The following is a 16,776-nucleotide window of genomic DNA, read 5'->3' on the forward strand; positions in this document are numbered from 1 at the left end:
CACACACACACACACATTGAAGCTTTCTTTGTAATAAACTGTGGACTTTAGAAGGGAATTAGTTCATTCAAGTCTCTGCACCGACAGCAGGCTCCTGTCACAGGTACGTGTATTTCCATTCAAATTCACAGAACTGCTGATCTGGAAGTTTTTCATCCATTATAACGTGTTGAAACAGGTGCAACATGATTTCAAATACAAATATCTGTTATGTCATAACATTTAACAAATAATACCAAGTGTTTCACAATGAAAGCACGGGACAAACAGCCAAGTGGACAGGACAGCAGCGCACACAGGCGTTAAGATTTCTGCTTTTTTGTCCTCATCTGTTTTACTTCCTGAGACAGTCTAAAATAATGCTTCTTGATATTTGATGGAATGAACACAAAAACCTCAATAACAGGTCATTTACATTGCTTAACATTTAAGGCAGGCAGAAAGTTACAAATATATAATCTGTAGTAGCATAACATATACCAAGGAATTACTCAAGCATACAAGTACCTCAAATATCTAATAAATGTACTTTGTTATGTCCCCCACTCCACTTACACCAATTGATCTAATAAGGAAATCCCGTGGCACGCTTATTTTGAAAGTGGGAACCGGAAGTGGCAGTGTTTGGCTTTCCATAGGACGCTACCCTGCTACATGCTGCAGCATGTAGCACAACAGGGACATTTTTTAAAAATAAATGTGGTGTTTTTATCAAAACTTCCAGCTCATCGTCTGCGGCTCGTTCAACAGGACATCTTAACCAAACGTAAGTCAGCAGGAACCGTGGTGCTGTCAGCCATTACAGCTGTTTACAGCTGTTTACAGTTGTGATCCGGTGTGTTCGCTGCGACACTTGACTCAGGTCACTGCTGTGAGACCAGCCTGAATAAAACTTTTACTCCGGGACAAAGGTTGTGGAGACCTCCTCACGCCAGTGCGGACTGAGAAACTTCAAACAAACATCAAAATGTTACTGAAATATACGTTAACGTTTAAAACTTGAAATGACAATTTAAATATTTCCGCACTCATCAGTCATGTATCGGTAGCTACAGATTAAACTGCTACTTCATACTGAGATATTACAATTTAAAGCTGCAGTAAATCGTTTCAACATGCTGTCCGCTTATTGATTGAAAATGTAAGTTTTGCGAGAGGTTTTTGTTTTTGTGTTTAATTAAGAAAACAGGGTTCTGCTGAATGAGACAAGGTGTCCAGATTACATTAATGTGCTGCTGCTACTGCTTACATCAAGATCTACAAGTCTGGAAATAATATATGTTCATGCGCACATCACTCTGTATTACTTTGTTCCCAGCAGCACTTGAAGGCAGCATTTGCCATGAATACCACATTATGGGGCAAGGGACAACAATGAGGACTTTGATATCAATTAATGACTCACATTTGTAGTAGGGCTGAACGATGTGTAAAAAAAATCATATTGCGATTATTTGGCAGATATTGTAATATGAGTTATGATTTTATTTGGAAACATATTTTTTGTATTTTGTTTTCACTGAAAAAATATAAAAATTATGCTGTGATTTTTGTTGAGGCTTGTACCAAACAAGCATTTTCCTTTATGTCTGAAGAATGTGATTTGTAGACTGGGGCATATCTGTAGCATAACAATGCTTCATCTGAGGTGTTTTATGTTGTGCAGCTCCTGCCATGTTGATAAAGACCATATTGCGATTTTGAGTATATTTTGAGTGATTGTCCAGCCCATCCTTTGAAAGACACAGTGGCATTAAAGGCTGTATAACACATTGTGTGCCATACAGTGACATTAGTTGCACCATGGCGGAGCATTTCCACGTGAACACACCGCTGCTGGAGAGTGTCAACATGTCCAAACGGGTGGGAACCACCGTCTATTTAAAGATGGAGAATTCTCAGCCATCTGGCTCCTTCAAGATCCGTGGCATCGGACACCTCTGCCAGCAGGTAGGAGCCCTGAACCCTCTGCTGGGGTTTGTGGAAGCCTTTTTCCTACAGATCCGTCATATCAATGACTGTTTCATGTGCTCGTGCCAAACTGTAGCATCAATTAAAATGAGTTATACAAAAGTTGTTTGGGAAGCAAAAACACTAATTTTTGTCATTTCATTTCCCTGCTTTGCAGCTCACCAGGCAGTCCAAAGGAGTTGTCTGCTCTTCAGGTGACGTCTCCACTGTCACACAGCATGTTGATGTGCACAATACAATAACGGCAATAGGACTGATAGGTTGACTATAATACAATAACATAATATGGCTTATTTCTAGGTGGTAATGCAGGTATGGCTGCAGCCTATGTAGCAAGAAAAATGGGCATACCAGCCACCATCATAGTCCCCTCCTCTTCTCCTCAGATGGTCATTCAGAAACTCCAGGATCAGGGTGCTGCAGTCAAGATTATAGGGAAGGTAAAGTATAATAATAACATATTAAGTATATATAAGTGATCGCTTTTTGGCACAGGTGTCAGTTCAGATTGACGGTCTTCATCTTGGAAGATTTTTCTTCGTAGGTTTGGGATGATGCCAACGCAGAAGCTCTCAGACTGGCAGAAACTGAAGGGCTCACCTACGTCCCTCCATTTGATCACCCACTGCTATGGTAGAAACATTCATCACAATCTCACAGTTTCTGCACTGCAGTGTAAAGCTAAACACATACATTATTTACTGTATATTCACATTTTATGTGTATAACTCTCAACACACACACACACCACCAGGCAGGGCCACGCCAGTGTGATCTCAGAGGTTGCAGCCTCTCTGGGTCCCAGTGTGAAGCCCGGAGCTGTAGTGGTGTCTGTGGGTGGAGGGGGGCTCCTGTGCGGAGTCGTCCAGGGCCTGAAGGATGTAGGCTGGACGGATGTACCGATTGTCGCTATGGAGACAGTGGGGGCAGACTGCTTTAATGCCGCGGTTAAGGCAGGGAGGATGATCACTTTGGATGACATCACCAGGTCAGAGGTTAAAAGAGTTGAAATGTTGTGTGCAGTAAAAAGATGAAATACATGGAGCCTAACTTCACCCTGATCTCTGGCTCCATCTGTCTTCTCACAGTGAGGCTAAATGTCTCGGAGCAAAGACTGTCTGCAAGCAGGCCTTTGAATACAGCCAGCGCAGCGAGCTGACAATCATCTCTGAACTGGTGACCGACCAGCAGGCTCTGCAGGCTGTCGAAACATTCCTGGGTCAGTGTGTGTGTGTGTGTGTGTGTTCAAATGTCTCTAATGACTTGTGAAAATCAAATTTGAAGGAAAGTTGAATAAACACTGCTTTTTTTTTTTTTTGTCTTCATCATGTTCATAATCCATTTTAATAAACTTGGCTTTATGTTGGCTTTACCTTTGTTTTGCTTAAACTCAGTGTGTGTTTGTGTTGTTGATAGATGAGGAGCGTGTGCTGGTGGAGATGGCATGTGGAGCAGCACTAGCAGCTGTCTACAGCGGACTTATACGCAGATTACAGGATGAAGGTAACTACTCTGAAGGCACTGTCTTGCTGAACAACATCCGTGCGTCTGTTCTGTGTGGGCTTATGCACAGAAGTAGGAAAATGAATCTCATGATCACATCCTCTGTCACTGGTGATAAATTAAATAATAATTATTATAATAATTATAATAAATTTCCTGTCACTGTGCACTTTGAAAATCTGCTGTTTCTGTTGGCAGCTTTTAGTCTTTGTTTTCTCGTGGTTCTTATTATTATATATTAAATATGTAAGTATATATATATATATATATATATATATATATATATATATATATATTAAAAGACCTTTTTCACACTGCAGCCATGTCGGTAGAAAATGTTTCAAAGCAATAATTAGGATTTTCTTTGTGGCACAAGTTTGCACCTTGAAGAAACTTAATGTACAGAGGAACCTCCTTCTGATGAGGGGAAAATTATGTCCATAGGTCGCCTGCCCACTCTCCTGGGCCCCCTGCTGGTGATCGTGTGCGGTGGCAGCAGCGTCAACATGGAGCAGCTGAGCAGCCTCAAAAACAAACTAAGGACCTAAACTACAGAGTGTATGCTAGCAGGTGTGTGTATGGGTACATAGCAATAAATGTGTTTCTATGTGATGAAATAATATTAGTCTTCAACAGCCGAAGAGAATGAATGTTTCATTTAGAAGCAAAGGTTCTTGTTTGCAGTGCTGTTCATACTTTGTGTTTTGTTCCCTTGAACACTGCAGCGTCATTTTTAAATTGCATAAAATATCAAAACTAAGTCTATTGGATTACGTGTGAATATGTTTTAACAGAGGATCACTTAAATGTCATTACTCAGTTACAAGTTTTCCCCACATGGTGGTGTCAGAGTTCACTGCTCAGAAATACACTGACCCTCCACAGAGTCAGATACAGAGAGATACAGATGTTTTTTTATGTGATTTAATCATTAATTAATTCTACTTCAGTGTAGCACTGACTGTCTGAGCCATAACACAGCTTCTCTTACATTTCATATAAATTTAAAGACACAAGTATTTTGTATTTGACTCTTTCCTTGTTCTTTTTGTGGAATCGTTTGCAGCCCTGGATTCTTTTGTCGAGGCAGGAAGCAACAGGCTTTTTTAGTGTAATACTGGGTTGTTACATGTCATTTTCACCTACACAATAAATTTAGTCGCCCAGTCAAGTTGTGTTACGTGTAGGAAGCTGTTACCATGGAAACAGCTCATCACTGTTCAGCCTGCATCAGAGGAGAGAACTGAGTTGAACAACCTGTTGATGGGCTTTGTCTTGGTAGCTCTCAGAGTACAGACACTGTTTGTACACTTTACTGTGTTGTAGATTTCATTTTAAATGGATAACTTCATAACTCCATAACCCATAATGTAAAAACAAGTTTTAACAATTTTTTGAAAATTGATTAAAAATCTCTAATTGTCAAAAGTACTCAGACCCTTAATTCAGGACTTTGTAGAAGCCCCCTTTGGAGGCCATTACAGCTTCAAGTCTTCTTGGCTGAGTCTCTACAAACCCTGCACACCTGGATTTGGGCAGTTTATCCTGTTCTCCCAGGCAGACCCTCTCAAGCTCCAGCAGACTGGATGGGGGCTCTCCAGATGTTCTGTGGGGTTTAAGCCTGGGCTTTGCCTGAACCACCCACTGACAGTCAGAGACTTATCCCAAAGCCGCTCCAGCGTTGTCTTGGCTGCATGCTTCGAGTCGTTGTCGCGCTGAAGGGAGAACTGTTGCCCCAGTCTCAGGTCGCACGTACTCTGGAGCAGGTTTTCCTCAAGGACCTCTCTCTATCTGGCTGCATTCACCCTTCCCTCAGTTCTGACCAGTTCCCTTGTTACTACCCCCTCTATTTGTCACAGGTGCACTCCATTCAAAGTCTAGACACATCTCAAGGATGATTAAAGAAAGTGGGACACAGCAAAGCGCCTGAATACTTTTGTAAATGAAAGATGTCAAACTGGAATGAAAGCAACTCCATAACCTTGTGGAGGTGAAGCTCGGAGTGCTTTGTGATGATTTTGTAGTGCAGGCTTTGGTATGCTTACAGTGGGTGTTTGGTCCAAGTAATTTACATATTTGGCACAAGATAATTAATGAAAACCCATAAAATTTCCACTTTGATTGAACTTGCTGTTTTTAATAGTTTAATAGTGGCTGTTATTGTCACTGAGCTCATTGCAGTTGGACTTAAATCCAGGACAGTTTGCTGTATTTTAACTGGAGCGGTCACTCAGCAGTCTGACAAATAATTCTCAGCTCAAACGGAGCTGTAATGATTAGTTGATTAGTCGATCAACAGAACAATGATTGGCAACCAGTTTGACCATAATACATTTTTTTTTGATATGCACAATGTGATGATTATCTCAAACATGACATTTAATGATATGACCTTGGACCCAAATGGAAATTAGTCTTCCACCTCACTGTGTGATGCTTGACATTTTTGTTGTTTTTATATGATTTAACCCTTTTGGTCCCCGGCCAATTACACATCTTCTTTTTCCAAACAACCAGAACTGTTTGAAAATGAAGATCCATCATAAATTACAATTAGTGATTTATGATGACTTTATACATGTAGAGTTTAGATTTTGAGTTTAGTTTTGCTTGAAAAAATGGTTCATTACATCATCAACAATAAACCAAACTCAGTGACATCTGTGAGGCTTTTGTTGAAACTGACAGGAACTACGGCCTCATAAATGATAAACACGGGTGGCAAAAATGTATTACGTAAAAGAAGACAAATTCAAGTCAAAGTAACTTCCACTACATCAAACCAACCTACTGACGTTTCTAACTTCATAGGGGTCAAGGGTCGAACTGGAGTGCGTGGGATATTTACAAAAGCATCATAAAGGCCAAACTTGCTCATGTCAGTTGGATTATCATAACACCACATGCAGAGGGGTTAAAACCAGAAGTGAGTGCTCATTTTGCACATTTTCATGTGTTCATAGACAGTGAGATCAGTTTGTGCGCTTATGTCCGTGTGTGCACTTCAATGCTGGGCAGGACGCCAGCGTCCTGGTCATCATGTCAAATAAACAACATTTTTCAGCCTTTGCATCAGTTGTACCCCATTTTGCACCATAGCATTCAAAAACATTCTCTCACCAATCGCTTGCTGTTGTTATTGTGTGTTTTTCCATCACTTACAGTATCTCTACAAGAGCCAAGGTCAGATGTAATTCATCATGTAAACTTTATAAAATCAGCTTGATACACTGATACCTTGCTTACTTTGCTTATGGATTCAAACACACAATTTTTTGACCTCAGTCATTCTGCACTGAAGGGTTTGCCTTGACCAACAATTATACAGTTGGCATTCAAGTCTCTTATGGTATATACAGTAAATGTAGGAAATATTAGAGAGAGGTTACACAGCCCTGAGTGTGTCACGGTCCTCATTTGACTGAATAACATTGATTTAAACAAGATGAAATACATCTCTTTCAGTTGCAATGTAGGGTGGAAAACACACTATGCTGTATAGTTAGACCTTCTCTGAATAATCCATTTTCCCAGCGGCACCATAACAGCAGTAGTCTGATGAAGTGGGTAAATCCCAGCAGCACAGGCAGCGCTCACACTACAAGGTCACACATGGACGGGACATGACTGTGTTGTAAATGCTGCTCTCTCTCTCTGTCATGTCTTCCTGCGACACTACAGCCTCTCAGTCCATTCAGAGGAAAATTTTGATGTGAAAGCTGTAATGGATGCTCCGTCAGCTGATCACCTGCATTGATAGGAGTTAAGTGTTTAGATCATGAGCGATTATCTGCACTGTTCTTAAATGACTGAAGTGTCCTCTAAAGCATCCACATGTTCAGATGAATCTCGCTGACCCACAGATGTGGGTGAGCGTGATTTGGGCAGCCTGCAGACACAGAAGCTAATGGAGGTGCCAGCCATTTCTATGACAACAGGAAGGAGCTGCTTTGATGAGCCCAGCAGAGGGCATTTGAGCAGAGCTGCAGCTAAAAATAGGAGAAAGTAAACACGAATGAATGGTGGAAAGACAGAGAGAAAAACAGTGCGCGTCTGTGTTTATGTGTTTGGGAATACATGTCTGCATGTGCAGTACATGCATTTGTGTTTTTGCCAGCTTTTTCCCGCTTATGTACTGTATTTCACATTTTAATATGAAAACTGGAAAGTATCTGACCCAATTGGACCAATTTGTGACCAATTTGGTGTCTGTCCAGTTAAAGTCAGTTTTGAAAACCCTTTTCCAAATACATCTGGACAAACACGATGCAGGTGAAACCCTGTTTGTGCTCATACAAACAGGTGTATTTGTAGTAAATGTAGTTTTAGACAGTTCTAACATGTTATTTGTTTCCAAATGCATCATTCATATTTAAATAAAATGCATAAATATTTTTTTTGAACTTGTGTATCGACAGTATGATGTAAAGGTCATGGTAAGAGGTTGAACACACTGGGCCAAACTTGCATTTGAAGCCACTAGTACTCATCTAACATGTTTTGCTAATTTCTTCTTTTTCATTAAAACTGTTATTATGTCAAAATTAAGGTATTAGATGTATTTTAATTAGTGGGTAGTTGTAGTAGGTCGAGAGATGAAAATGAGAAAAAAAAACGTATCATATACAAAACTGTGTTTATTCTTGAATCTAATCTTAACTTTCTTCTTGTTAAATACTATTTTCTGCCCTTAAAGCCACTAAAGATAATTAAGATAAAGCAATCTGAGAGAGGAAAACCACTCCTCGATTGAATTGCTTGTAGGTCATAGACACAGAACCTATGACAAGGGGTCACAAGGCAATATTGGTTTATCTTAAGGGCAAAAAAACCCCACTGATAATGAGGTAAAGGCATATAGAGCTTAAAGTTAGTAAATAATTTATATTTATCCATTATTAGTGACTTTCCCCTCTTCGTGTTGGATGATGCGCCTGTTTCGTTGAGCAAATGAGACCGTAATGGGAAAAATGAAATCAATGTCTTTCATCAGCAGAGAGGTGTTTATAGTTGGTTTTAGAAGTCTTAACTTTGTTAATCTTATTAGTCTCACTGTTTGCAGCATGTCATGCAAATACACATGAATCAGACATCTTCATGTTGTACTAATAAGGCGAGGAAATTGTGTTGTATTGTAATTGTAAAACATAATGATTTCCTCTGCCCTCCCTGAGCTGAGTTGCGCAGCTTTCATCAGCCATCACATCTTTCTATTAGAGTCCTTTCATGTGAGGTAATGCTACTTAAACTTCATGTCAGATTATATTATGTATTTAAGTATTTTTTCACATATGTGCCTCATGTACGTATCTCTCAGCCTCTTTCATATCTGTCTTTCAGTGTATCACAAGTCTTTAAATGCACACCAGATACTGTCACACACAGTTCTGTTCGACTGAAAATGGGGTTTCTAAAATTAGATGGGGAACAGAATGAGGATGCAGAGGTAGTGTGTTACGAATGCTTCGATTGGGTAACATTTGCTCATGTTTTTGACGGGGAACCACAAGGTAGAGCTCAGCAGCTGCTGTATGTATCCATGGCAACCTGATGACGGCACTGGGGTATAAATTGAATCTCAAAATGAAACTTAATGGGTTTTATGATTCTATTGCAACAACAGGTTCTTATTAATATCCATACAATGGAACAGCTGCATGTTTTCTAAGGATGATGAAATGGCACTGAAATTCATTGTACAATGGAGTGTGTGTTTATATTTTGGGCAGCCAGAGATGAACATAAGCAGGCAACAGTATTTTTCTGACTTACAAAGACTGCAATAGTACGATAAGCTTAATTACAATGTGGTTAGATAGTAGCAACACAGACTGATCAGACTAGAATAAATACAGAGTACTGGGGCAATGATTACAAGATAATTTGCGAGTTATAAGTTGTGTTTGTGTTGTCTCATTAATATTAAAAGCAGGTTCAGGAAGGGCAAAGGTAAAAATCCTTCCACAGCGGTTGCACCATGCTTTTGGGAGTGTGCAACTTGTAGGATTGAATGTACAATAAAAAGCAGGTAATATTTGAATATACATCTATCCCTCTGCAAAAGCACAGCTGCTGTGGAAAACACCCCAATGAGCTTTGATCAGATGTTCTCATTAGCGATGATGCCTCCTGCCTGCGATATAAATATTTAATTCCAGTTCCGTATTTATTAGTTCACCTGACCTTTAAGATTACCATTACACCATGAGACACATTTGCATTCCCAGATTACGTCACCTTATGGTGTTTAGTATAATATTTAGTACATGGAGACGTCCTGTTGAAATTTACTGTGTGTTTTCCAGCAAAGGCTGCTGTTTGGCTAACTGTTGACAGGTAGTTTCTGAACAGTGTGTCTGTGTTGCACTCTGCTGTATTTAGGCTACCGTCGGTGCTGAAATTCATATCTGCCCCTTCTGTGATGGATTTCCGCCTGAATGCCTGATGACTGACAGCGAGGCGAGTGTGGGAAGAGGCTCTTGTTCTTTGGTTCTGCAGGCCTGACACAAACACTCGCTGCTGATTGTCAGAGCAGCAATCAGAACTCAGCTGGTTTTTCTTCCAGCCATCAGCAATCAGAGGATGGTTAACAGCCGAGGCAGTGGGTGAACCAGCAGCACTGAGTCATTTGAAGCGGGACTCAGAACCAATGCTGAAGGGAGCTGAGCATTTCCCTCAAGTACATTTTTTGACCAGTTACCTGCAGCAGAAGAAAAATATACAACAAAATAATGTCTGCACAAAGCTAATCTCCTTTGCTTCTTTTTTTTTGCATGTACTTACTTTAAGTTGGATATTTTTCTCACTTTCAATCTCACAGACAGAATAAAGACAGAATAAAATCCATTGAAGGAAGAAGCCATATTCCATATATAGTCTTTTGTATCACAAAAGTCAATTCAGGTCAGCTAAACTACAATATTAAGCTGTATTAGATGCTAATACAGCTTAATATTATATCTTAAAGTATCTAAATTAACTTTTGGTTTGGCTATACTAAATTGCATTAAGCTCAGGACAAATTACATTTTTCAGGATATATAGATTCCTGTTTTCAGTAGATATCACAAAAGTTGAATTAGGTCTAAGTAACATTTCTAAACTGTAGTAAGTACATTTGCATAGCTTACCTAAATTAACTTTTTGGTTGGCTATGCAGGCTATTAGCATTGAACTCGTCTTAGTTTTGCGGGTTGGCTAAAAGAGATGCCTTGTATGCCTCGATCCCTTTTTAGTAGTTGTAAGTTGATTTAGATCACAGTATTAAATGTGATAGCATCGAATTAGCATATGAATATGTTATCTGATATTCTTGTCAGATAATGTAAAGTATTAAAATAGCTGAATTAAATAACTTTTGGGTTAGCTAAAATATATTATTAACTGAATTAGCCTCTGTGCTATCATCATTATTAAGCAGTATTACTACATAATACAGTTTATTAAAGGATCATAGCTGAATTGAATTATATTTTGGGTTGGCTAAATTACATTATTAAGCTGCATTAGCACCTGATACAGTTTAATAATGTAACTTAGCTGAGTAATTTTAACTTTTGGGTTGGCTAAGTTACAATATTAAGTTGTAGGCTATTAGCATCTCTGATATCATCATTATTAACATGTATTAGCATCTAATATAATCTGGTATTATACCTTAGAACTAATTTAACGTTTGGGTTACTATTATTAAGATGTAGCCTATTTTCATCCAATGTAGTTTGATAATGTTGCTTAGCTGGATTAAGTAAACTTTTGGGTTGCTACTGTACATTATTAAATAAATAAATAGTGCGTGGAATCTTTTGCTGAGCTATTAAAGTGATATATGGAGCCTGAGCAGCACGTTTTCTATAGCTGTAAATTATATATTAGATCTGTGCACGGCACTTGCTTCCGACAGCCAGCTTCCTCCGCGGTGTCTCATGGACCGTACCACACCGTGAGCCTCCCCCTTCCCTCAGCCGCGCAGTGGGCCGCTCCCCCTTCTTCACCGCCCGCGTTGGTTGAAGCCAAAACAGAACATCATGGCGATTGATGGTAAGTAGGCCAATAACGTCTCTCCTCTGCTTGTAATTAACTTCAGCTGGAAACAATACATGCCATAGGTGTATTCTTTGCGAGAGAAAGTGGGGATGATTTCAGGAGAATGGCGCTTTCTTTGCCTGGAATCAGCAAAGTTTTTTGTTTTTTTTTTCTTTTCTTTTTTCATTTCTTGAAAGCGGTGATTTTCCTCTGCTGGGTGAGAGTAGAGGAGGCAGAGCAGCGTTGAATCGGCGTTTGCTCAGCGTGTTTCTCACGGTGGTGCTGAAAGGACAGCTCCGCTATCTAAACTGCACTACATTAATGACACCGTGTGTTTGCTGTGCTCGTTGTGTTGTGTCCACATGTCGGCTGGCCGATATGTAGCCTGTACTTTACTACTTGGATTAACGGGAGCAAACCTCAGACCGACTGGGGTTTAAGGTTTCAGTCAGTGGGTGCCAAGTTTTCAGACCAGATTTTCTCATGTGTTTTAATTTCTTTTATTTCCTTCAAGGCTGCACTGTCTCCAGAGGTGTGCACTCACTCTACTCCTTTCTCTGCTTATGTAACTTAACAGGTTGTAAGCAGCTTTGGTGCTTAGTTTATCAGTTTGAACATAATGCTTGCAACAGCAGAATACATTGCTTTAAAAGTCACGGGAAAGGGGACAGTATATCTTAAATGACCTGTTTTTTAATAATAGAGAGTGGTGGCCTTTTCCCTTCTCAGTCAGAATGAAAAGCTGTGCTCTGGTAAAATACCATCCACTTGTAGGGAATATTATATAGTTGATTTAAATAAAGAGTGCACACACACACACATCTGAGTAGCTTCAAATGTGCTCTGTTCTAACACAAATACCACAATAATGCATTTGAGTCTTCAAGGAGAGCTCTTCTTTATAATTTCAATGGTTAATGTTGCTTGAAAAGCTTCACTGTAACTAAATATAGGAGACACTGATTAATGATGGCCATAAGGTGAAACATGGAAATATGGATCCACTGTAGAATATAATTTCAATGTATGTAGACGTTACATGTTTTTGCCCCCAAAATAACTTTTTGTCAGTGTTACTATTGTACATTGTGTCATTGTATTAAAGGGTGTAAAATGTTGAATTTACAGTAAAAGTTTTAATGTGGAATTAATGTATGATGGGGATCTTAATAGAAGTTTTATGTGTTAATTTATAAGTGGGCAGTAGAGAGGTGACGAGAGGTGAGTGAAGAGAGAGCGAGAGACGGAGAATCACCTACAGTACAATCAAGTTTCCCAGCCAGGAATGTTCAAATCACAGTATAGAAATGCATCTTCACCACCACAGGCCAGTAGAACGCCCGAAGCCTGTAAAAGTTTAAGGTTGTCACCAGTCTTTTGAGAAAGGAAGAACAAATGTAGGCCAGGAGGAATGGAGGACGGCAGGGTTCACCTCTGGAAACCGGCACAGGGATGTAGACTCTCCAGGTCTTTCTGTAAACTAGGCAAATAGACCATCCAACAACGCGGGGCCTCTCAGCTTAGCTAATCACATGCAACAATGCAGAATTCAGACATACACTGTATCATCAAGTGTATGAAGGAGGATCTGGAAAAGTGAACCTCAGTCACACCTGTGGCCAATCTGGAACTTGTTTATTTGACATTTGGAGGGAAATGCTGAAAAGAAATCTTATCCCAGTCTTTTCAACTTCATTTTTCATTAGTACACAGGGCTTTTTGGATATTTTTCCCATGTTTTGAATCTTTTTTTTTCTCCATGTTTTGGAAAAGCACATGAAGACAATAACAGCAAATTCATGTTATATATATTCCTCAGTTCAGGGTTTTACTATTAGTCATCCAAAACCAAAGGAGGAAATTAGCTTAAGTTAAAATGACTTAAGTTAAATATCACAGGCTGCAACACAAGAGTCAACTTCTTACCTCCGAATTTCTTAATCTCACCCTGCCTCATTTCCACCTCCTCCAGTTTATCAGACAGCCACACCTCGCCTGAGTTAGATGCTTGTCTTACCCCGCCCGCTGACCTCAACTTCCCACTACATTAGTCAGCAAAGTGCCGTTTCCTGAAAGGCCATGATTATAGCAGCCCCTGTCAGCAATATTTCACCGCAGCTTGTTGGCTCCACTGAGATTTATACAGCAGCTGTGGGGCTGACCGACACCTGCAGCGTCCAGAGGTCGGGTTGTCAACACCCGTGGGAGGCTGGTGTTTCTGTCTGTACTTGTGATGTTAGGCTGGATGAGCATCAGGAGGTGTCACAAAAAACACGGGAACGAGTTCTGCCTGACATTTCAGAGCAGAGATTTAATTTAGCTGCTGTGATGTTTTAGTGACTGCGTGAATTCAGAAGGTGCTATTATTTAGAGAGCACGTTGTCGGCTCATTTAAAGTTCACACACATGCAAGTACTTCACAGCTCCATCACTTCAAGTTTTCTGTTCCGACACTAACTACAAAAAAAATAAAAATAAAAATTGAATACAAATTACTGTGCATACAAAAGCATAGTGCAGCTTCAACATAAAGCTTTTTGTCATTGTCAATTAAAATGCCATATACTGTCTATGTTATTTTTATATGTAAACAGTGCAGAAATGGCTGTTGCAACTTCTCAGAGCCCAGGTGACTTGTTCAAGTTGCTTGTTTTGTCCGACCAAAAGTCCAAAAAGAAAAGGTATACAATTTACAAAGAAAAGATTCTCACATTGGATAGGCAAGAACATATTTAGCATTTTTGCGTGAAACTAATCGATTTTCAAAATAGTTCGCTGACTAATCGTTTCAGCTCCAAAGCCAGGACACATGAGTGGGAGAAAAATGGCAGGAAACGTAATAAAAACAACTTGTAAAAATGTCAAATGGTATAACCATTAGGCTGAAATTAAGAAATAATCATGATACCTCAAAGCAAAGTGGCAGATATGTAGAGTCTTACAAACATAGATCACAGACATTCAGTTGTGTGATCAAGTCTGTTTTTTTATATTGTGCTTGACTCATCATCTTTAAACTACCATTAACACAGCGTGCTGCTTTAAATACCAAATATATCAGAGCTCTTTAAGCTTGTTAATTGGATATACCCAGCAGGCTCTCTGTGAAGAGATCACTGAGTGACTTAACTAAGCTTGTGCACACGAAAGCTCTTTTTTGTTGATTAAGTGACTGCAATAGAAAATAAAAATAAGGAAGAATGCTAATCAAACTTTTAGAAGTTCTGCAAAAACACATCCTCATTTGTTTAAAAGAGAAGATTTTACAAAAATTTGAATTTACTCGACCAAATACTACCTCATCAGACTCCACTGCTCAGCTTTGGGCCAGAGCTCAATGCATCAGCTCCTGTCAAAAGCTGTAGACAGATTGACGGCCAGCCCAAATGGATTTCACATATCCTGGTTATGCCTGCGGACCGAAAAGCAGCCCAGCTTGTGCGCTTGGTATTCTCAATATGTGTGGTTGTTGAGTCCTGAGCTCAAGCCAAGTACAGAGTAGGCAGACCCGGGGGTGTTGAGCTGTGGAAATATTATGTGTTAAAATTACAGCAACAGGGAAGCTGTGCGTGCTGACATTTTGACAGTTTCTTCCAAATCTCACTGAAATTCCATCTAGGTCATTTTCTTGCATCTTTTTTAACTACTTTAGGTAAATCCAATGAACAAAATTTAATTGTCTTATGGGTAGATCACAGATGTTGTTTGACCTGATGCAAAAAACAAACATAGAAAACAAGTAAATGGTTTTCTCAAAACATTAAGTTCATGTTTCCCATGAACCGTTTTGCTTGTTTTGCTTGTTTTTGAGAGCAAGAAACAGGATATGAGGTGATAATAGCCAATATGTCTTCGGACCATTTGTGCTAATGCGAGCTGTGAGAGAGTTTAGCTGGAATAGAGTTATGGATTCCTTTCAAAGTAAAACTGTTTCCTGTCACATCCCGTAAATCAAACAGAAGATTTCATGCAAGCTAAAAGGCAGTGAGTGGGCTTCCAGTCAGTACAGCGAAGGTCTTGTTTATTTATGACAGTTATAATTAAAGCTGCTCTAATCAATATTTTTTTATATTAGCAATGGATAAAATGACTATACATAATATAAAACCTGTTGCATGTGGTGACAAACCCACCAAGAATGCTGGAGTTATTTCCATATACATTTAGTTAGTAATTTTAAAGCTGCAACAATAGCTAAATGACAAAATTATAAACAGATGTATAAACAATGGATCAGTTGATTTGTAAAGTGTAAAAATCCCTCATAGTTATGTATCCACATATTATAACCAGCCCTGCTCCCCTAAGCTCTACAAAGTGTTTTAGCGTCTTTCAGCCAGTTGTTTTTGTTTCATGAGTTTACTGTTTCTTTTCACCCTCACAGCTCCCATCACTCCTGTTTCCAGCAGCAGGTAGATGTTCTGTTACCCACTGTGTCCTACCAGTACCACATATCTAGCTGATTCTTAAACTGATTAATGAATAACAGGATTATGTGACTTGTTTATGTGCTGTCCTGTTGCACTGTTAACAGTGACCTCACTTTTCTGTGATGCTTTAGACTCTTCTCTGTAGTTATATCTGCTTTGTTAAGGTTCCTCTTTGGATTACTCCCAGAACATATTTGCTCAGGACCTCAGAGGTTTGATCTGTGGAGAATCTGATGAACATGTAGTTCTTAGAGTATGTGACTTTACTCTGGATACACAAATATAAACACTCACTGTGCTATTAACCCATGGGCAAAGATGGATTGCACACCCAAAGTACTGACTCATCATCAACAATGTTTTTGCTGTGTATTAGATTTTTCTGTCATCTCAGGGCCTATTGTTTGGTTGAGACAAGGCAAGGGATTTGTCACTTTGAAGATTTTTGTACAGCTTATTATTGATTCTCCAGCTGATACATGGCCAGGGAGACTGGGAGCTGAATTGAAAGAATCAGAGGGAAAGTCTTAACTGAGATCATTTCATCTTTCTTTGAGTGGGATAGCATTAGTTAATTAATACAATTACTGTGATGTTGATGAGTTTGTCCCAGTAGAAGGCTACAGATATATGACACTGAAGTTTGAGTTTGATTTGGAAATAAGATTAACAATAACATTTACATTTTCAGATTCACAGTGTTTGTTAAATGAATATTCTGACTCTAAATTGGGCATATGTGGCTTTGTCAACTCTAAAAATAAGGTATCAACTGCACTACTTTGAAAGTGTGCTTCCATCGCTCTGGGCTATGGATAGCTCTGGTAATATGGAGCAATGGTTCTCT

General features: G+C 39.3%; 2 protein-coding genes across 4 annotated transcripts in view; both read left to right on the plus strand.

Moving 5' to 3' along the window:
• The first annotated feature begins 608 nt into the window (after positions 1 to 608).
• On the plus strand, positions 609 to 7,560 carry sdsl (serine dehydratase-like). Of its 2 annotated transcripts, XM_071471426.1 has the most exons (10): positions 609 to 766; positions 1,788 to 1,950; positions 2,129 to 2,165; positions 2,272 to 2,411; positions 2,516 to 2,604; positions 2,726 to 2,959; positions 3,060 to 3,190; positions 3,388 to 3,474; positions 3,919 to 4,044; positions 4,541 to 7,560. In XM_071471426.1, exons 2-9 carry the CDS (start codon positions 1,804 to 1,806, stop codon positions 4,020 to 4,022), a joined length of 969 nt encoding a protein of 322 aa, XP_071327527.1. In that variant the 5' UTR covers positions 609 to 766; positions 1,788 to 1,803; the 3' UTR covers positions 4,023 to 4,044; positions 4,541 to 7,560. The 2 variants fall into 2 exon arrangements, with proteins under 2 accessions (XP_071327527.1, XP_071327526.1); XM_071471425.1 differs by lacking the exon at positions 4,541 to 7,560 and having other exon boundaries at positions 610 to 766; positions 3,919 to 4,490.
• Positions 7,561 to 10,410: 2,850 nt separating this feature from the next.
• The window catches only part of syt14a (synaptotagmin XIVa), a 45,509-nt gene continuing 39,143 nt past the window's right edge, over positions 10,411 to 16,776 (plus strand). Inside the window, exon 1 of one of the 2 annotated variants that reach the window (XM_071471421.1) lies at positions 10,411 to 11,514. In XM_071471421.1, the coding sequence (XP_071327522.1) occupies positions 11,502 to 11,514 (13 nt within the window). In that variant the 5' untranslated portion in view covers positions 10,411 to 11,501. The remainder of the gene's footprint in view (positions 11,515 to 16,776) is intronic. The other variant, XM_071471422.1, reaches the window with a different exon arrangement.

Source organism: Trachinotus anak, unplaced genomic scaffold (assembly GCF_046630095.1).
Source record: "Trachinotus anak isolate AG129_WGS33_773 ecotype Australia unplaced genomic scaffold, CSIRO_AGI_Tana_v1 ptg000033l, whole genome shotgun sequence".
NCBI lineage: Eukaryota > Metazoa > Chordata > Actinopteri > Carangiformes > Carangidae > Trachinotus > Trachinotus anak.

Excerpts from the sequence above, each read along its gene's own strand:
- sdsl (XM_071471426.1), top strand. The coding sequence starts at position 1,804 with ATGGCGGAGCATTTCCACGTGAACACACCGCTGCTGGAGAGTGTCAAC. Across the intron at positions 1,951-2,128 it reads TCGGACACCTCTGCCAGCAG|CTCACCAGGCAGTCCAAAGG; the intron begins GTAGGAGCCCTG and ends CCTGCTTTGCAG. Across the intron at positions 3,191-3,387 it reads GGCTGTCGAAACATTCCTGG|ATGAGGAGCGTGTGCTGGTG; the intron begins GTCAGTGTGTGT and ends TGTTGTTGATAG.